Source organism: Colletotrichum acutatum (genome assembly GCF_030867785.1).
Source record: "Colletotrichum acutatum strain CBS 112980 chromosome Unknown BDZ83scaffold_7, whole genome shotgun sequence".
Lineage (NCBI taxonomy): Eukaryota > Fungi > Ascomycota > Sordariomycetes > Glomerellales > Glomerellaceae > Colletotrichum > Colletotrichum acutatum.
The window spans coordinates 285,885-305,190 of NW_026849001.1; the positions used below are offsets into that span (position 1 = coordinate 285,885).

General features: G+C 54.8%; 9 protein-coding genes across 9 annotated transcripts; 3 read left to right on the forward strand and 6 right to left on the reverse strand.

Moving 5' to 3' along the window:
* Positions 1 to 52: 52 nt before the first annotated feature.
* Positions 53 to 2,255, forward strand: BDZ83DRAFT_726551 (delta 1-pyrroline-5-carboxylate dehydrogenase-like protein; the record flags this gene model as incomplete). The annotated part of the gene is made up of 5 exons (XM_060512764.1): positions 53 to 378; positions 446 to 550; positions 629 to 828; positions 1,007 to 1,075; positions 1,136 to 2,255. The coding sequence occupies exons 1-5, from the start codon at positions 220 to 222 to the stop codon at positions 2,253 to 2,255; spliced, it is 1,653 nt and encodes a 550-aa protein (XP_060370351.1). The 5' UTR covers positions 53 to 219.
* A 45-nt stretch (positions 2,256 to 2,300) lies between these two features.
* On the reverse strand, positions 2,301 to 5,117 carry BDZ83DRAFT_400833 (fungal-specific transcription factor domain-containing protein). The gene is made up of 3 exons (XM_060502840.1): positions 3,613 to 5,117; positions 3,382 to 3,549; positions 2,301 to 3,324 (listed from the first exon to the last, which is right to left on the reverse strand). Exons 1-3 carry the CDS (start codon positions 4,722 to 4,724, stop codon positions 2,346 to 2,348), a joined length of 2,259 nt encoding a protein of 752 aa, XP_060370352.1. The 5' UTR covers positions 4,725 to 5,117; the 3' UTR covers positions 2,301 to 2,345.
* On the reverse strand, positions 5,016 to 7,153 carry BDZ83DRAFT_400836 (phosphoserine aminotransferase). Its single transcript, XM_060502841.1, has 3 exons — positions 5,845 to 7,153; positions 5,186 to 5,782; positions 5,016 to 5,080 (listed from the first exon to the last, which is right to left on the reverse strand). The coding sequence occupies exons 1-2, from the start codon at positions 6,747 to 6,749 to the stop codon at positions 5,413 to 5,415; spliced, it is 1,275 nt and encodes a 424-aa protein (XP_060370353.1). The 5' UTR covers positions 6,750 to 7,153; the 3' UTR covers positions 5,016 to 5,080; positions 5,186 to 5,412.
* A 471-nt stretch (positions 7,154 to 7,624) lies between these two features.
* On the forward strand, positions 7,625 to 9,147 carry BDZ83DRAFT_602285 (short chain dehydrogenase/reductase). Its single transcript, XM_060507157.1, has 3 exons — positions 7,625 to 7,887; positions 7,968 to 8,291; positions 8,353 to 9,147. The coding sequence occupies exons 1-3, from the start codon at positions 7,824 to 7,826 to the stop codon at positions 9,099 to 9,101; spliced, it is 1,137 nt and encodes a 378-aa protein (XP_060370354.1). The 5' UTR covers positions 7,625 to 7,823; the 3' UTR covers positions 9,102 to 9,147.
* Positions 9,148 to 9,255: 108 nt separating this feature from the next.
* On the reverse strand, positions 9,256 to 10,524 carry BDZ83DRAFT_400969 (uncharacterized protein). Its single transcript, XM_060502843.1, has 2 exons — positions 9,935 to 10,524; positions 9,256 to 9,847 (listed from the first exon to the last, which is right to left on the reverse strand). Exons 1-2 carry the CDS (start codon positions 10,359 to 10,361, stop codon positions 9,339 to 9,341), a joined length of 936 nt encoding a protein of 311 aa, XP_060370355.1. The 5' UTR covers positions 10,362 to 10,524; the 3' UTR covers positions 9,256 to 9,338.
* Positions 10,525 to 11,189: 665 nt separating this feature from the next.
* On the reverse strand, positions 11,190 to 13,080 carry BDZ83DRAFT_602289 (histone acetylation protein 2). The gene is made up of 3 exons (XM_060507158.1): positions 12,651 to 13,080; positions 12,370 to 12,541; positions 11,190 to 12,280 (listed from the first exon to the last, which is right to left on the reverse strand). The coding sequence occupies exons 1-3, from the start codon at positions 12,807 to 12,809 to the stop codon at positions 11,547 to 11,549; spliced, it is 1,065 nt and encodes a 354-aa protein (XP_060370356.1). The 5' UTR covers positions 12,810 to 13,080; the 3' UTR covers positions 11,190 to 11,546.
* A 64-nt stretch (positions 13,081 to 13,144) lies between these two features.
* BDZ83DRAFT_602293 (ASXH domain-containing protein) lies at positions 13,145 to 15,208 on the reverse strand. The gene is made up of 2 exons (XM_060507159.1): positions 14,314 to 15,208; positions 13,145 to 14,216 (listed from the first exon to the last, which is right to left on the reverse strand). The coding sequence occupies exons 1-2, from the start codon at positions 14,728 to 14,730 to the stop codon at positions 13,452 to 13,454; spliced, it is 1,182 nt and encodes a 393-aa protein (XP_060370357.1). The 5' UTR covers positions 14,731 to 15,208; the 3' UTR covers positions 13,145 to 13,451.
* Positions 15,209 to 15,772: 564 nt separating this feature from the next.
* BDZ83DRAFT_747523 (transporter sec22) lies at positions 15,773 to 16,609 on the forward strand (the record flags this gene model as incomplete). The annotated part of the gene is made up of 3 exons (XM_060513449.1): positions 15,773 to 15,806; positions 15,875 to 16,019; positions 16,141 to 16,609. The coding sequence occupies 3 exons, from the start codon at positions 15,773 to 15,775 to the stop codon at positions 16,607 to 16,609; spliced, it is 648 nt and encodes a 215-aa protein (XP_060370358.1).
* A 549-nt stretch (positions 16,610 to 17,158) lies between these two features.
* Positions 17,159 to 18,373, reverse strand: BDZ83DRAFT_647073 (uncharacterized protein; the record flags this gene model as incomplete). The annotated part of the gene is made up of 2 exons (XM_060510039.1): positions 17,159 to 17,952; positions 18,157 to 18,373. 2 exons carry the CDS (start codon positions 18,371 to 18,373, stop codon positions 17,159 to 17,161), a joined length of 1,011 nt encoding a protein of 336 aa, XP_060370359.1.
* Between the last annotated feature and the right edge of the window lie 933 nt (positions 18,374 to 19,306).

The following is a 19,306-nucleotide window of genomic DNA, read 5'->3' on the forward strand; positions in this document are numbered from 1 at the left end:
GTTCTGGCCAACGGACCGGCTCCCGACACTATCGCTTGATCAAACTGCCGACCTCACGGCAATGTGCCATAAGCGTCGGCAACGGCATCGCGATGCCGGAGCTCTGCATTGCGGCTCCCAAGACGTATAAATGTAATCTTCATAGTCGATTTTCATATTGCTCTCATTCGAAAGTTAGATTTTGCCTACAACCAGTTTCAAAGTTACAGGTACATCAAAATGTCCGTCTCTTTAGTACGAGGTCTTACGACCCCTTTCCAAAAGGCAGGCCGGCTCACAGCACCATCCTCCCGCTTCGGAGTCAACTCTCGGCCACTCGAAAGAAGCATCAGGGGGTTCGGCACTTTCAAGGCACCTCCAGTCCGCAACGAGCCCAATGTAAGTGTTCCGCAGTAAAGCATAACTCAGCATAGGTTGAAATATCAGCTAACAAAACGACCCTAAGCCATCATATAGCAAGGGCTCAGTCGAGCGTCAAAAGCTCCAAGATGCGATCTCACGACTGAAGAGCAAGCTTCCCGTGCGAGTCCCGTCCTTGGCACCTGGGATCGTAAGTGGCATCTCTTCGCTCATAACTCGCAGCTTCCGGGTTCCCAGGCTTACATGCTCTCTCTCTCACCTCCCAAAGACAAACGCAAAGTCAGTGCTAGCCAAGCAATACCTACCAAGCGACCACTCCGTCGCCTTGGCCGAATACGCCCAGACAACCCCTGAGCAGGTGTCGATAGCCATCGGCACGGCGTTAGAAGCCAAGCCCGCGTGGGAGAACACGTCTTTCAAGGATAGGGCTGCTGTCTTTCTTAGGGCGGCGGAGCTCATTGCGGGAAAGTATCGCTACGATATCATGGCTGCGACGATGCTTGGGCAAGGGAAGAATATTTGGCAGGCGGAGATCGATTCGGCAGCGGAGAGTTGTGACTTCTTACGGTATGTTCACGAGAAGCAGATTCGATACCATGCATGCATTTAAGAAAAGCTTTCGCTAAATGTTGGTGGGATATTGCAGATTCAATGTTCATTACGCAGCTCAGTTGTATGACCAGCAGCACGCATTGACCGATGCCGGAATCATGAAGTAAGTTTCTCCTTCTTGTTGTTCAAAGCAAGTCGTACACGAACTAACAGCACCTATCAGTCGAACAGAATACCGGCCGCTAGAGGGCTTCGTCTACGCCATCAGCCCCTTCAACTTCACCGCCATCGGTGCCAACCTGACCGTCGCCCCCGCCATCATGGGCAACGTCGTCCTCTGGAAGCCCTCCGACTACGCAATCTACTCGAGCTACCTCCTCCAAAAGGTCTTTGAAGAGGCCGGCCTGCCCGCCGGCGTGATCCAATTCCTCCCCGGCGAGCCCGAGGCAGTCACCTCGGCCGTCCTCGACCACCCCCAGTTCGCAGCGCTCCACTTCACCGGATCCACGGACGTTTTTCGCCAGCTGTACGGTAAGATCGGGGAGGGCGTCGCCTCGGGCAGGTACGAGAGCTATCCGCGCTTGATCGGCGAGACGGGCGGCAAGAACTTCCACCTGGTGCATGGCAGCGCCGATGTACGGAATGCGGTGGTGAATACTGTTCGTGGTGCCTTTGAGTATCAGGGGCAAAAGTGCTCTGCGACGTCGCGTCTCTACGTCGCCGAGTCCATCTGGCCAGAATTCAAGGAGATGCTCTTGCAGGAAACAAAGGGCCTGAAGGTCGGCTCTCCGGAGCAGGTCGACAACTTCATCGGTCCCGTCATCCACGAGCGTTCGTGGACAAAACTCCGCGACATAATCGAGAACGCCAAAAAGGACCCTGCAACCGAGTTGCTAGCCGGTGGTCACACAGACAACAGCCAGGGTTGGTTCGTCTCGCCCACCATCTTCCAGACCGAGGACGCCCAGCACAAGCTCATGAAGAACGAGCTCTTTGGCCCCATCCTCGCCGTCCATGTCTACCCCGACGCAAAGTACGAGGAGATGCTCCCCATCATCGACTCCACGACGCAGTACGGGCTAACGGGCGCCGTCTTCGCCCGCGATCGGAGCGCCATCGAGGCCGCGGAAAAGGGGCTGCGTCACGCGGCTGGCAACTTCTACGTCAACAGCAAGAGCAGCGGCGCCGTTGTCGGGCACCAGCCTTTTGGAGGCGGTCGTGAGAGCGGTACCAATGACAAGGCCACCAGCGTCAATCTTTTGACCCGCTTTACCAGTATGAGGAGTATGAAGGAGGATCTTGTTGGCGCAGACACTGTATTGTATCCTTCGAACGAGGCTTGATTTCGGGTTTTCTTGGGTCTGTAGCATTGGCCAGTAGATTCTGGCTAGATCCTTCTCCCAACTGCTTTTGGAGTTGTCGTTGTACCTCACTTAGATGTCAAATGTAAAATCCAACATGTCCATACCAGTGAGACCCATCAGTTGCATGTGATTCTCGGCAAAAGTGGCTGGGGGGAAGTCAGCATCCAGGCCTAGATCGAACGGTGCCTCTTTTGGTAGCTCAGGCGCAGACGTTGGCAGTGCAAAATCTTCAACCACGAGTGTTTGGTTGGGTGTAGATGGGTTCCGAAGCTGGAGCAATGCAGCAGCTTCCTCCCACATTGGCGATGCGCCAGCAGCAGCCTGTGCAGCTTCTGAATGAGCACGCGACGATTGTCTGGTTGCATTGGATCGATTTCTTCCAGTTCCAGATGTTTCCGTGTTCCTGTTCAGCCAGTCTGTCCAGAGAAGGTACTCAGAAGCCTCTTGGTTGACATTCGCATCGAATTGTGTCGAACCGAACGATCTGACCTTGGCTCTCGCCTCCTCAGCGATTGACATGAGTGCCTCTACAAATCGTACTGCCATTCGACCAGCCATGTGCAAGTCAGCCATCCTTCTGAGACAGCGCAGACCAAAAGCGACTCGAGCTTCGTAAGCAAAGTCTCGCTCCAGAATACCGGTAAGGATCACAATGATTGTGGCGATACTGCAACCTTGAAAGTCCGTAAACGAGCTTGGGGCCATATTTCCAGATTGACTAGCGTCTTCGAGTATGTTCAACATCTTCTTTGCCGCGATGCCACATGATCTAAATTGCCGCGTCATATCATCATCTTCCGTTGTTTGAGGCTCCGGTATGCCTGATGCAGCTGACCGTAAATGACTTCGAATCTTTGTAACGACAGAAGTTTTACCTATGGCAATCCAAGCAAAGTAGTAGTTCAGGTAGAGGTGGAATACGGCGCGATAGTATGGCGAGCGGGGTTCTACGTTTGGTAGACGTAAGTTGGGAGGCAGAGAGCGTTTCCAAGTTTTTAACGAAACCTCAAAGTCTTGCAGAGGAGGTTGAGAGTTGCTTGACCACGTACTGGACCATTTCGAGTCAGTGGGAAGAATCAATAGCATGCATCGAGACAAAACTCACGCCGGCTCAATGAGAGTGTCGATGATCTTGACGAATCGCGCGTTGGCTACTTGTTGGTCTAAGTTATCGAAGCTTTGCAAGGCATCAGTTGCTCGGCGCTGAGGCAGATGAGCTGTTATAACATCCTGAGATATCGATCTCGGTCGGTTGAGCTTGATTGTCAGAGTTCTACCAAGGAGATGTCAATCCTGGTTCACCGTGATGGAACTGAGTGTTGGCAAGGCAACTAACCTTTCAAGAGAAAATACAGCCCACCATAACCTTCGTCTCGTTTCCCTCTCATGGCCGTCGATGTCTGGCTCTTCTGATTCATGATGCAGCCCAAGAGCGATAGCTTTCCTCAAGGCAAGACCCATATACAAGTACGAGGCTCCTACCGCACTCGATGGCATGAGGTATATCCCAAGGACGAAAGCCGCTTTGACAGAGTACATACTCACTCTGTCCATGGTATCTGCCATTAAGACCCGGGCATGACTGCAAAATACCTGTCCAGGGTCTTCCGCAGGAATTGGAAGAGACCCAGACAGAGTGGATGGGCGGGCTCGCGGACTCCAGTGGGCTCCAAGAGCAAGAACTGACAGCAAAAGGCAGAGAAAGCTGGGGTCACGTCGGAGAGGCGAGCTCAAGTCGTTGTAGAACTCTTCCACCTCGGCCAGGAAAGAAGGTTGATCAAAGTAGAAGAAGCAATCGGTCCCATGCTGGATGCAGAGCTTGCTCAAGAAGATGGCTACAGATCTGGGTGGGAGGCTTTCGGTGGCCGCCTGCAAGCGGATTGCTTCCGCAGACTGGTGAGAAGCAGTTGTTCGTGACGAGCGAGCTTCAAGCCTAGCGATCTCTCTCTCGGCGGGTGACGAGTTTGGCTCGAGATAGAATGCGTTCCTGAGTCTAGATAGAAATCGCGGCCACATGAAGTTCTCGGGGGCGTCACTATCGGAGCAGAGATCCCGGCGTGATGACTGTATGTTGTCTAGGGCATCAGCAAGGGGGCCGGGGCTCGGGCTGGGACCCAGGTCCGCGGATGATTCGTCATAGTTTCTTGTAGGCGATTGCAGTACTTCTGAGGATTTACTCGACCGCTGTGTGATGAAGCTACAAGTGTGTGACCCCTGAAGACATCGTTGGCATATACCCGACGTCGTCTCAATGCATTTGCTTTTGCGGGCCTTGCAACGGGCACAGGCCCGAGGTGCCCGCTTCCGATCCTCGTCTGCGACTCTACGGCGACGAATCCTGCGGGATGAAGGTACCGGAGTCATGCCGGTGACCGTGTCCAGCGCTTGTTCGAAGCCACAAGGGAAGATTGCGAAGGAAGAGTTGGCAATGAGCCGCACGATGGACATATTGCCGACAGTGTGCACGGACCACTAATTGTGTACCGGGCTGATATACGATCATTTCTCTCTCTCTCTCTCTCTCTCTCTCTCAACTACCTTACTACCTACTTGCAAGAGTAAAGAGTCACTTTAGAGGTTTTGCTTGAGCTTGAGCGAAAGTAAGGGATGTGTCTTGCTGAAGATATTGGAAGGTCATTAAACTGAATCAGGTAATCTTGATTCCCGATGTAGCTGCCTGACCTTGAAGCTTTCTGAGGTTACTCAGCTCTTGATCTCATGTGAAAGCCGGTACATCCATGATAACTTCACCCGGGTGGCCTCGATACTGCAGGTAAGGCGCTGCCATGCGGTGAAATTACCACCTACTTCTTTTAGAAAATGTAATTGAATGTGCCATCAATCTACCTTATGGCGAAAGTGGAACTCGGTCATCCATCCACCCACCTGCCCATCAAGGTAACGCTTACCTCCTTTCCTCTCATAATCAGCTCACCAAGGAAGAAGTGTGTGCAACGTGAAGCCACAATGTCCTGGCAGAAATGTTGAATTAAATCATGGCTCCCTAAATATTCCCAGTATGCTTTATTTTCATTGCCCAATACCGTTCCCTCCCTTTTTTTGGTTCATGTATATTCCTACATGGTACCATTATATTGACGGTATTGAATAAACCCTCATTTGAACAAATGCTTAATTAAGCCTTGGCGAAGGACTCGATGAACTTGGCCAGCTTCTGGGCACCTTCGAGAGGAATAGAGTTGTAGTTGCTGGCACGGATACCGCCGACGCTGCGATGGCCCTTGAGGCCGGTGAGACCTTGGGCAGTGGATTCCTTGAGGAAGGCCTTCTCCGCGGCGTCAGTATCACCGCCCTTGGTGACGCGGAAGCAGATGTTCATGCGCGAGCGGACGGTCTTGTCGGGGACGATGCGGTAGATGTCGGGATGGGCCTCGAGGGCGGAGTAGATGAGAGAGGCCTTCTCATCAGCGATGGCCTCCTGGCCGTCGACCTTGTTTTGGAAAGTGCGGAGAAGCTTCTTGAGGACCTGGCCGGCGATGTAGACACTGTAGAGTAGTGATTAGTTGAGTGGAGAGAAAATGTGGATAGCCATAGAGGAATGACTCACTCAAAGATGCTCAATGTGTTGTACAAGCTGTTGTTCTTTGCAATGGTCTCGTATGAGAGAACAATGGGGGCGATAGGGAGACCAAGCTTGCGCATAAGCGCAGGAGAGGGCTGTGCGGCAAGAAGGCTCTTCTTAATGACGACGACAGTGATACCAGTCGAACCGAGGTTCTTCTGCGCACCAAAGAAGATGGCGCTGAAGTTCTTGACGGGGATGCGCCTTGAGAGGATGTTGGACGACATGTCCGCCACGACGATGGGGCCCTCGCCGTTCTCCTTGGGCGCCAGCGCACCAGGGAAGCCGTTGAACTCGACGCCGTCGACCGTCTCGTTGTCGCAGTAGTAGACCATGGCGGCGTCCTTGCTGAGCTTCCAGTCCTTCTCGTCGGGGATCTTGCCAAACTTGCCATCGTTGATCTTGCGGGCGTCGGCGGCAACGTTCACGAACTCCGGACCGAGCAGCCTCGCAGCCTCGGCGCTGGCCTTTTGACTCCAGCCTCCGGTGACGAGGTAGTCGAGCTTAAGCTTCTCATCAACAATCTTGCGGAGCTCGGCGACGACCTTTTCGTCATTCTCGTCGGTAGCACCGAGCTTGGCCAGCACGGCGTCGCGCTGGCGGGCGATCCAGGCGCCGACAAAGTTGTAGACGGTGGCGGAGAACTCGCCGCTGCCGCCAGCCTGCATGAAGAGGACCTCGTAGTCGGAGGGGATGTCGAGGTAGGTGGCCAGGTCGGCCTTAGCCTCCTCGATGATCTTGGTGGCGATCTCGCTGCGGTGGGAGTGCTCTGCAATGCCCAGACCGGTGCCGTTGAAGTCGAGCAGGGCTTGCGAGGCCGTCTCGAGAACGTCGGTGGGCAACAGCGCGGGGCCGGCGCCGAAGTAGGTGATGTCGGCGCGGGAGGGCATGATGGGCGGAACGGTTTCTTGGGGCGGTTTCAATTGGATTGGGTGAATCGGGTTTGAGCAAGATTTGATCAAATAACAGACACAGAAAAGGCTCTAGGCGGAGAATAGAGCGGTAGATCAATTAGATTTATGTAGGGCTGAGACTTGTTCTAATGAGTCACGGAAGACGGAGCTGCGGTGGTGCCAGAAAAAAAAAGTTGCTATTCCAGACAAGTAACCCCGCCAAAATGCGGAAGAGACACCGGTGTCGGAAACAACGACAGCGAAAAAATGACGTGAATGGATGGAGGGGTCGTTCCCCGGATTCTAGCGTGGGGATGCCGCTGGAATTGCATCGTGCTGGCCCGTCACCCGTGGCCCGTGGTGGGGCCCGGGCTTCTAGGTATGTAGGTATGTACTGCTCGCTTCGGCCGCTGCATTCGATTAGGTAGGTACCATCCTTAGGTCCAAGGTAGTGACAAAGCGCTGGATCGGTGGACAGTGGTAGCTGCACCTCATGCGCGAGGTGGGCGGGGGTACCAGGTAAGGTAAGGTGAGGCTTGGGGGGCCTTGGGGGCCTTTCCTACCCTCGTCACGGAGGTCGACAGGGGTGTGAGATAGAGATTGGGCTGGAACGGCTGTCATCCACTGCCACTGCCGTGCCGTGTTTCTCTCAACCCCATCACCAAATTGATCAACTACCACGATTGCCACGCCCCCCTTCCTCTCGATCGACGCCCTCTGCAGACTACACCCAGGGAATGCGACCTTAATGGCACGTCTAGCCGTTCCCGAACGTGCCCCCTTGTGATTGAGATCGCCGTATCAGCCTCTTCGTCGGGAAGCTGTTAATAAGATAATGTATTAATATCCCTCCCCCTTCTCGTCTTTGATGCAGGTCTCCCACTCTCTCAAGATTGACCTACATAAAACTTCCCCCACGTATTCACCGCTTTCGATATCCCGTACATCACGTACATACACCTGCAGCTTCTCCATTCGTCTTTCTGTCCATTGTGTAGTAGTACCGCTTGTGTCTTCGTGTGCTGATTCGCGTGTTCAAGGGACGAGGATTTGTCAGAAGTGCCGCCGGGCATGGCGGACCGCAAGGGGGCGGACGCCGCGAAGCATTCCCATTCCATTCCCGCGGCGTCTTTCCGTGAGTTTCTCACCTCACTTCACTAGCAAGCACGGCTTTCCTTGGCAGCGCACCTCTTGGCTAATACGCCCCCTCCTCAGCTACGCACAACTCGCCGAGGACCTGGTTCTTGACGACAGCCCTCTCGCCGCTCATCATCAGGCTCATCAGACTGCTCCTGGGCCACGGTGACTATGTCGTCGCCTGTCTTCCGCCGAGCGAGATTGAGGACGACGGCCGCAGCGCCGAGTTCAGAGAGTTGATCTATGAGTGTAAGAGTAACCGTAAGGACCGCGAAGGGTGGAAGGACAGGATACGGGGTATCCGCTGCGATGGGCGTGTCATGGGCCAGTGCGGTGCCGCCGTGGCGGAGGCCGTTCAGGTGTTCGGGAGAATCGACATCCTCCTCTGCTGCAAATCCGAAGGTATCTCATGGCAAGCCCTCTTTTGATGTGAATGGTACAGTACTGACGACCCCTTCAATAGCCGTCGTGGGGAGCGTGGAGGAGCTATCCACAAATCCTTTAACACAGAACCTAGTCCGCGACCAGTTTGAGACAATCTTCTTCTCTCAGGTCAATTTCATCAAGGCCGCCCTGCCACTCCTACGTTCACAGCACACGGGACACATCATCATCCTCTCCAGCACGGGAGGCCACATCGGCACGCCGGGGATGCCCATCTACACGTCCGCCATCTGGGCCCTCGAAGGCTTCTGCGACTCCCTAGCCTATGAGATTGCACCCTTCAACATCAAAGTCACCATTGTGCAGCCCAACAAGGAGATCCAATCTCTCACCAACAAGATCATCTTCGCGCCCCAGCTGCCGTGGTACGACGCCGAGGTCAACCCGGCGCCCAGCGTCCGCGACATGCTTGGCAACGTCCTCAACATGAACCCGGACACCGCCGTGCCCGACCTCAACGAGACCGACGAGGCCCAGGTGCGGTACCCGAAGCTGCCGTCCAGCGCCACCGATCGCCTCGTCTTGGAGACGGTGCACGCCCTGACGGCCATTGGCGGGCACGAGAACCCGCCGGCGAGACACATTGTCGGCTTCGAAGGCGCGACCGCGGTCAAGGAGAAGCTCAAGACGGTGACGGAGGAGCTCGAAGACTTTGTGGACGCGAGCCTCGCTGTTGACATATTCGATAGCGAGCTCAAGGCGGAGGCCAAGGAGGGAAAGACGAGGGAGTCTACGCCACCTGCGCCCGCGTCAACCGCGTCAGGCTGAGCCAAACCAACTTGATATGAGCCAAGCATATCTACAAGGACTCTGCTGTTGTGAATATATTTCATTTTTGGTCATCTATAGGTATCTGGAAAAAACCAATACAAGCGTAAAGCGTACCTAATGCTGTCCGATCATGGCGGAGTCGTGCGTGGCATGCTGTTCCATCGAGCCGATCCATCCACTCCAAATGACCACTAACCCCAATAACCAATTTCTAATACGCTCTCGGGGAGTTGATCATCTCCCAGGACTGAGAGGCCGGTTGAATCCACCCTGCCGATTCATGTACTGGCGGTACTCCGTCTTCTTCTCCTTCCTCACAGTCCCGACATTATTTCCGGCAATCTTCTGGCCCTTTGTCGACCCGAACCCGCCAAAGCCGAGCATCGCCTGCATGGCCGCCATATCGTCATCCTCCACCTCGGGCTCAGGTTCGTCATCGTCCTCGCTTCGATCGTCCCGGCGGCGACCACCGCCACCACCACCACCACCACCACTCATCGGTGTATCTCCACCGCGCTCACTGTCCCTCCCGCTGTCAATGTGCGGCGAGTCGTGCCGTCCGACCTTGAAGGACATGGTATGCTGCTGCTCCTTCTTCCCTCTCTGAACCGTGCGAGTGGGTAGGGACTCTGTGTACCCGCCGCCGCCGCCGTGCTCGCGGCGGGAGGCACCAGGCTGCGGCGGGCTGCCACTTCGGCGTGGGGAGGCGGATCTTCTGCGGTCTCTATTGTCGCGCGGTGTGCCTTTTTCACAAGTCAGTCAGTCATTCTCTCCCTGTTGTGCCGCTGCTCCGCGAAAAGCCAAACGGGAGACCAGGACCAAAAACTTACTGCGTCCCTCATCATCGTCTCCAAACTGCCGCCTCGGAGGCCGCTCGTCCATCGCCGGTTCATCATCGTCCCTGCGCCGCCTAGTGCTGTCCCTATCATCTCGCCCTTGCCAACCACCGCGGTCTCTGCGCGGCGGCCTCGCGCCTCCATCGCGATCGTCGCCGCGTCCAGGGCGGTGGCCGCCGCTCTCGCGGTCTCTGGATCTGGGACGGTGGTCTCTGTCGCGGCGGTCGCGGGATCGGGAGCGATATCGCCTGGCGCCATCGTCTCTCCTATCGCGGTCGTCTCGTCTGCCGCCGCCGTCGCGGTCTCTGTAGCTTTCGCGGTCTCGGTCTCGAGTGCCGCCTCCTCCTCCGCCGCCGCCGCCATGGCGACTGCGTCGGTCCGGCTCGTCCCAGGTCTGTCTGCTATCGCGTCCGCGTCCCATTCTATGTGTGTGCGTTCAAAATTCGAGCTACGGGATGTGTAGAAAAAGATACTTGGTGGTGTGGAATTCCGTTTCAGGCCTGAGAAATAACGTCACTGTGAGGCTGTGGAAATTTTGGGGGATGGCAATCTTCGGACGGAGTTGATGTTCGGCAGGCACCTGAAAGGATGCTTAATTGGGCCGAGTTTAAGCTTTCCGCCCCCCGAATTTTAGCGCGGGAGCCTTGCAGGAGGCCAGTGGTCGGACAACACTGGGCAAGCTCCACTAAGCTTACTGGAAAGCTCTAGCGGGTTCATTAGGTGCAACACCGCGACATGTCAATCTTGAGACATCACGATGTAACTTCACGTAGGTCAACTGCTGCCGCTCACCGAGGTGACGCATGTTTCGAAGAACTCAAGAAAGTTTCCAGATTAGCAAGGAGGGGATGCGGCATCTTCTTCGCTGCCCTGAACAAGTCAGAGCAAGCAATGAAAAACCTTTTGCGTCGCCTGGAGGCAGTGTGATACCAGGGACACGGTGGGAAGCGGTGATATGGCAAGCCAAAGGGACCGCTTCCCGGAAAGATCAAAAATAGGAATAATATTGATTGTCCCCTATTGGGAGACTTCCAGATATTAAACTGAAAAGAACAGATACTACACTTGATCTAAGCCAAAATGGCAAAGAAAAGCTAAGGAGAAAAAGAAGGAAAAGGTGAAAAGTCGTGGGTGGGAGGAGGGGTTGATATAGGTTTTGGACATGGCCTGTGCAACGGCCCCCGATCAGTAAAGATACGTACTGGAGATACCTTCCATGATGAGTGCCGAATTATTCAACGGGCAGGATCGAATTTCTTGATTGGTGAGTTCAACTGTCGGGTGGTTGATGCCTGGTGATGGGAGGCAGCCGCGGGACGCTGCTTCCTTCCGTTTGATATTTTGGCCTCAGTGGGGAAGGAAGGCGAGCCACTACCTTACCTCAGGTTAACCTCAGTTGCCTAGCATTGGCCTCAATCTGTGATGATACCTGGCTAAGGTGCCTAAGGTACCTAGCTTACATTCACCTCGCCTAAGTCCCTTCGTAACAAATCGCCCTTCATGTCCGCTCTCCAGATGCCTCAGGAATACGTCACTTTCATGTTGCCATTGGGAAGAGGAAGTCTCATAATCGTTAGAGCGTGTCTTGCCTCAGCAGTGAGTTAGCCTAAATCTCGTCCTCCTCGTCATCAAAGTCATCCTCCCTACCCATCTCATACAGGATCCTACCACCCTCACCAGCCCCTATGTCCGTTTGGGCGTCAAAGTAAGGAAGAACGATGCCCTCTCTGTCCCTTCGCTGCTTCTCTGTGAGACCCAGGTTGAACGTGCTCTCCGGCTCCTCATCCTCCCCGTTACCTGCTTCTGCCTCTCCAGAACCCTCAGGGGCGGCGAAAACGGGGTGCTCCGCAAGGAGAAAAATCCTTGACCCCTTTGCTGCAGCAGTAGAAGCGGCGGAAGAAGAGGCCTGCTGTCCCTTCTGCGGCAAAATGACAAATTTCTCCGCCATGGCCCGCCCGCTGCGCCTCCTGACCTCCATCTCGACCACGACGCCTTGATAGTCCTCCGACTTGACGTCGCCCTTGAGCCCGACGAGGACGCCCTCCCGCCCTTCCCCCAGCCCCCACTCGGGTTCCTGCAGACTCCTGTTCCGCGCCTTTTGGCGCTCAATCTCCTGCCGCAGGCCCGAGAGCCGCAGGATCGAGGTCGCCAGGTGGGAGAGCACCGTCAGCGGGTGCGGCTCGTACTCGCTCACGGCGCGCGGGAGGACGAGGGGCACGTCGGTGTGGTAGACGGCCACCAGCGACACGGCGGGCATGATGATGCTGGAGAGGAAGCTGAGAAGGATCTGCGGCGCCGCTGTGGCGAGCTCATTGAGGGAGTCGAGCAGGACTACCGTTTCTGGTAACGAGATGTGTGAGTCAGAGGGTTGTTGTGTCACGACGAGGCCATAGAGAAGTGGCCACAAGATGGGTATTGACGGCACTTACTCTGAGATGGAGGCGCACCCTTGGCTGCCGTAGGGTCCATCTTGGGATAATGTGACAATATCTCTGCTCTCAGGGCCTTGAGGTTTTTGCCGCGGGCTCTGACGACGACGTCCACGCCGCGTGGGCGTTTGAGCGTCGCGAAAGAGAGTAGAATTACCTTGGCCTTTGCAATCTATAGAGTTTATTAATACAAAAAGTCAAATTTCTGACTTTAGAAACAGTGATAATGTCTTTAAGACAGGATATTTATCTACAGAGTCATGAAAACCAATAGCGCATACCTTGGCTCTAGAGACGAATTCCCGAAGGACTGGTGCGGCGCCTTGCTCGAGGCTGTCCAGCACCAAGGTCAAAGGGCTCGCGCCATCCCTAAGATTGAGAAGCTTCTGGAATAGCAAGAGGCTATGTGACCGACTGTGGTTTTCCGCCGAGGGTGCCATCGCGATAGGTCGTGGGAGGGATATTCCCGATGTATTCTGGAAGAGGGAATTTGCTGAGCAGTGTCTAGTGTCTGAATTCGCAAATCGTACCGCTGTTGACGTTTCCCCTCAGATTAACCTGCGAGACTGTAATGTGGAGGATTCGCACAAAAAAAAACCTGCTCAGATGGTTTAGAATAAAGATTGTCAAGGTGCGATTACTGCGATGAACGCTTTTCGCCCACTCAATTTGGGGTTTCTCGGTGATGTGGGGCACTGACCGAGACTACCACCGTCGGGCGTCAACACCAGGACCTTTCACCGAAGCCGACACCAAGTCATCCGTTACGATCATGAGCTTTTTAACGAAAAAGTGATTTGTAGTGGCTTGGATCATATTGCTAGATCCTATTGCTATTAGGCTCTACCAAAGAAAGCCCGCCTCCGGGCGACAAACCAGAAGATGTCGTGCCGCCCAACAAATAGGTATCTCCTACCTGCCCGAATTCCATTCCTTCTCATGAATCATGATTCGTGATGCTGCATATGGACAAATGGATTTGAATGTATCTCCCTCGGTAGCTCTCAGCCTTGATGCTCTGGCACCTTCACACCCTCTTGAGCCTTGCCAGCACGAGGATGCTTCCCTCGGATAAGCCTTTGTTAGTTTCCTTCCGTAGTTACCCGTTTCTTTCCCTTTTGCGTCTCTGTCTGTTTGTTTGAGTTTTGGTGATGGGCCTTTGGGGATGAATCGTCAGGAGAATCGCCCCCAAGCGGCACCTGCGAGGATTCTGGCACCTGCTCTTCAGGGGAGATCTCGGTAGTAGCTTTGCCAATCTTTGCTGATGAGATGTCTTCAGGAAGAGGGGACCCAAGTGCGACACCCGGTGCTTCTCTGGAATCGGTCTCCTCTGCCGTATTAGCGTCACCCGACGTGTCCGCAGCCTTCGTCTCCTTCACCTGTTTGATGGCTTCTCCCTCCACCTGGACCTTGTCGATGATATCTCCCTTTGTCTGGTTAGTGTTTTCCTCCCTCTGCTCGACATGGACCTTTCCAGCTTCCGCAGGCGCAGCGAGGCCTGGTACGTCGCCACTTCTGTTCGGCTTAAAGCCCTCTGGCAGCTTGCACGACCACTCATCCTCGAACTTCTGCGTGACATAGTCGTCAAAGTCGCCCGCCCGCCGCCGCTCGCGCGCGCCCCACGCCTGCTCGAGCCACTCAGGGTCGTGCCTGCCCTGGGAGATGTTGTCGGCGTATGTGGCACAATCGTGGCGGAAGTTGTTGTTGTTGCGAAGTGCGTCAAAGTCCGGGCGGGCTTCGTCGGTGCCGGCGTCGAGAATATGTGTGTCGGCTGGAAAGAGGTTGACAATCTCAGCACGCTCCTCGTTGGTGAGTATGTCCCATGCCGCTGGCTGGCAGAGTATCGCCTAGAGAGAGTCGCGGTAGGTTAGCGTACTCGAATCGAGACAAGAGTTTCTGAGATGACATAACATCGTCCCATCTAAGCTGCGACGGTTCACTTACTCTCAGATTCGCGCTGGCAAGCGGCGACTTGGGGTCCGTCAAGAGCTTCTGCGTCGTCCATTTTGGCCCCTTCTTGGACACCACTCTGGTGGGCTGCTTTCTCTTAGCGACTTTCGGCGGGGAAGCACTCGCTGACTTGGGCTTGTTCGAGTTGCGCGCCGAACGTCGCGCCATGTTGGGCAGATCTGTGCCGGGAAGTTGTGGGTTGATAGCTTCAGATTCCGGGTCGTCCCGCACGTTGAGTGAGTCGACAGTCTCTTTGACAGTCTCTTTGGAAGAATCTGTCTCGGCTTTCTGAGAGAGTCCCTCGTAGTCTGGGCTGTACGTGGGCGGAGGGGAGAGGCCAGATGATGAGGACGAGGACGAGGATGGAGCGCAGGCGTCTGCCATCTCTATATCCGATGCGACGCCTCCCATTTTGAGTGAATGGCCAAGTGGGTGGAGGATGTTTGCTGGTTCACGTTTACGGTGTCCATGGGAGGATTCCTGAGCTGGGCATTAGCCAAAAGGAATTCAAAGAACTGTGCTATAAAAACCCTAGTGAAAGAATCCTGTCGTTTCTGGAAGGTACGTGTCGCAGTTTTGACAGCATGGGAAGGACCTCCTTTGCTGATTGTTCTTTCCCACAAAGTGGTCTCCGGACATGAGATGATAGTGAACACATGTTGAGAACTTACAAACAGCACTCTAATGATAACAAAGATGAGACTACAGCGCCCTGGGCAAGTTTAAAAACAGAACAATCGAGACCTTATCATTAAACCCCGAGGTATCGGAATAGCCCAGATGGTTTGTGTCAAATAATGATATGGCGGAATAAGGTTATCCTCCCGCCGCACCTCCCTTCAAATGTGTGTAAGTGATGTGGTTAGAGTTGAAGAAGAACTCATGAGCGCAGAGCACTGAGTGAGTTGAGAGGGTTCCCCTAAAAGTAACATATTCTTAGCATTAATATCTCCTAAACAAGGCTGGAAGGACCGAGCCACTGACGCCACATCGACCACCAAAACCGCAGGGGCTACACCCCCGCGCAAGCCCTCCAATTGGCTGGTGACGACCGCCCATGGTGTCATCTTCAGTGCTAGTACGTTGAGAGCTCCCGTCCCTACTACAGCCCAGACATATTATCGACTGCGATCCTTGGTTTTTGATTTACTTGCTAGCGAAAAAGCGACCACTCCTGGCTCGGAAAAAAGACACAACAACGAACGCCTCAACGATACTTCGAAAAAAAGTACCCGTGACTTTGATCAACCCAGTCAGATCTACCAAGCCACTCGAGTACAACCTCTCGTCAACCCGCGCATCCGGACTCCCAAGGATAGGCAACGAAGCTATCTCAGAGGACACGTCGATACAACGTCAACTGTCGATAGCTCCTTAGCTATACACACCCTCTTGATCTACGAGCGACTACAACTACTTTTCCTAATACCACACGCCAGCAAACACATACATAATGATCCGCTCAACTCAAATAGCAAGGCTCGACGGTACGCACACGCGCGCGCGCACTCATCCCCATACTGAGAGCCACCATCAACTAACACCCGGCTCGTAGGCCTCATGCTCTGCGCTTCCGTCGACGACGAGCAACAAGAAGCAGCCCTCTCCGAGGTCAAGTCGCAGATCAAACAAGTCCTGCGCAAGCTCACCCGAAACTCGGAACCCCAAGCCAGCATCGAAAGCGGCGCCTACAACCTAAAGTCCGTCTACTCTCCTCCCCTTCCACCCCCCTCCCCCTTTACACCCAGAGCAGCTAGTCGAAAGGAGAAGATGGAGCGAGAAGAACCCAACATCTTTGCTAACCTTTGCTCCCAAAAACAGCTATCTGATGGACTCGGACATCACCTTCATCTGCATAACAGACAAATCCTACCCGCGCAAGCTAGCCTTCACCTACCTCTCCGACCTCGCCCGCGAGTTCACGACAACCTACCCCGTGTCCCAGCTCCACTCCCCCTCCCTCCGCCCCTACGCCTTCATGGAGTTCGACACCTTCATCTCCCGCACCAAATCCACCTACTCGGACGCCCGCGCCTCCCAAAACCTCGACAAGCTCAACGACGAGCTGCGCGACGTCACCAAAGTCATGACCAAAAACATTGAGGACCTTCTGTACCGCGGCGACTCCCTCGAGCGCATGGGCGAGCTCAGCTCCCGCCTACGCGACGACAGCAAAAAGTATAGGCGCGCCGCCGTCAGGATCAACTGGGAGCTGCTGCTCAAGCAGTACGGGCCCCTTGGAGCGCTGGGGTTCATTGTCATCGTCTTCTTTTGGTGGCGGTTCTTCTAAAGTGGGGGATGGGGCTTGGTTTGCCTCCTTTGGCGGTGCGAACGAGGACAAGGAACGGTTTCCTTCCCTTCCTTTGGGGGTATTGGATCCTTTGGCCTGAGAAAGGCAAAGGCTCTTTGACGATGTTGGGCGTTATGTTGGCGACTGTGTATATCTTTCTTGATTCATGTACATCAATCAAATTACGGCACGGACTTCTCAGGCGGATGCAGGGGAAGACGGAGAGGGGCAACAAAACAAGAATTGGTTTTTGCGTCTTTAATGTGGATTATGATCCAGCACTACCTGACTGTGGTATCTCTGTTGCTGCATGGGTCTGTCCAGACCGGTGGTGAGGGCCATCCCCAACACTTGAGGAGGTGGAAGCCTTCTGCCATCGAATAAAGTAAATGATAATTCCATAAGTCGTAGGTGCGGATGAGACATTGTCCGCCCTCTTTGGAAGCCCCCAACGCCTCGCCATTGTCAAGACCACACACTGTGAATATATGTACACGAACGAACCGCCATTTTACGCCACCAATAAACATCGTTGTCGAATTAATGATGTCACATCACCACGCAGTCCTTGGCTGCCTTGGGCAAGGGGACGGCAGGTATCGATGCAGCTGTGTGTTGCCACTCCAAGTGCTCCTGGAAGGCCTGGAGATCTTCGAAGCCGGATTCATCCTGGGCATTTCGCATTTCGTCGTCGCTATCACCGCCTGTCTCGGTATATGGCGCCTCATCGCAAAAGGGACATAGGAGTCGGGCTACCCAGTCTCCCTGATACGGTGCCATGTGATTTGCTATAGCCAGAGGCGCAAATATGACCGTCTTCTCCTCTCTTCGTTTATCGGCGGTGAATCCGGTCGCCTGCCAGTTTGGCATTCCGGTCGTGGGCGAAATAGGCGGTACTGGGCGCGTGCTGGATTCTTCGGCTGTCCGTAATGATGGCATGCTCTCCAAGTCCTCCCATACAAGGTGGCCATCGCAAAAGTCGCAAACGAATGCGATACCTCCGTCGCCAAACCGCTCAAACTTGCCACTCGTGTTGCATGCTACTACCTCTTCCACGTGTCGTCGGTGATGCTCCTCCTCCGAAGTAGCTGGCCGATTCTGCCATTCCCGCTGTTTTCTGTAAACGAGAAAGGCGCCCAGGCATCTTGCTGAGGCCTCTTGCTCTGCCGCAAATATCCTCCTAGCCGCTCGGCATTGTGCGCGGTGCAGTTCGCGGCGCAGTTGCGTCGTTTCTCGTGCCCATACCGGATTGATCGGTCCGCCTGTCCTTGCCCAATCTTTAAAGTTATCGATATGATGCTCAACCTTTGACTGTAAAGCTCGCAACTCGGCTATCGACGGAGCTTGAAGGCGGAATAGTTAGCAAGGGTTCATAGCTAGTTGTGCGTGACGTGAGCTAGCACGAAGCGAAATTTGACGGGGAGCTGGCTAGCAATCGCAGAGGCCTCCCTCCCGCCGCTGTACGGCAGGGCTTTGCAAACCCTCGACCAAGCTCCCAAGCCAGCGCAAAGCAATCAAGAATGGTGTAAGTGTGCTTGTGGACTCACGTTTGCGGTCGTTCATATAATAGCGCTGTCCATTGACAAGGACAGATAGCTCCTGGAAGTCCTTCTTGGCGTCGTCGAGCGTATCCTCCAGCAGGCGCAATTGCTCGTGCTCGTCAGGTCCCCATTGGCGCTTATCGGCGAACTTCAAGATACGCAGGCCATCGCTGACGAGTGTCGCAATGGCAGCCAGAAGGGACCCGACGGTAGGACTGCTCATGATTCGGCGAGCCCTCCGGTTCCCTCGAAAGTGTCCTTTTCGAGGGAATCGTTGGGGGGATCAGGAGAGTGTTACTTGGCGGCGACGGCGCACAACAATGAGATCGAGGGGTAGTCGGATTTTGGCGGTGCGGTGCGGCGCGCGCCCCAATGATAAATGGGCGTAGGAGCGCCCCCTTGAGGCCCTTTGGGGGGTAAAATATCCCGACTGGGGGACCAGGGGACTGGGGAGCTGGAGCGATGTGAATGACGGACGGCGGGCGCGGGCACGCGGGCGGCACGGCCACACCGTCCGAACAGGTTTTGTAGCTTACGTTTCCCGTAGAGTAGGCCTTGGCTCCCTCCCCTTGGAGCGAACGGGGTGCCGGGGACGACCCTATTTGGGATGATGAGAGACGTCAGGTACGCGTTGTGGAACTCCACTGTCCACTGCGTACGAGGCAGCGTGGACCTCGAATCCCCGTCGATCGAACCGAAGGTCCGGAGCTCTGCTTGGCGGGTGCGTTCGCTGTAGTCCGGCGACCTTTTGGGTGTGGCTTGTGTGCCTGTGTGCCTGTGCTTGTGCTCTCTGAAGCGTGCTAGGCGGGCTTCAAAGTAAATTTCTCGAGGTGGTTGTTGCTGGGGGACCCTATGCACCGTCCGTATGTCATGACCGAAGCGGACGCATGGGACGAACTTGGAGTGATGGACGGGGGAACCCGGGCATGTGACAAACGGAGGGACCGAGAGGCTCAAACGGAGGTTGAATAGAGGAGGAGCCCACGCGACGGCAACGGGAAAAACGTCGACGGGCAACGTGGTAAGGAGGGAGGTTTAAGGTAGGTAGGAATGTGGAAAGAAAGTTTAGGGAAAAGAAAAGGTACGAGACAGAAAGAGGCAGAAATCAGAGAGAAAGAAAAGAGACTGGGGAGTTTGAGAAAGATTGCGTTCGGTC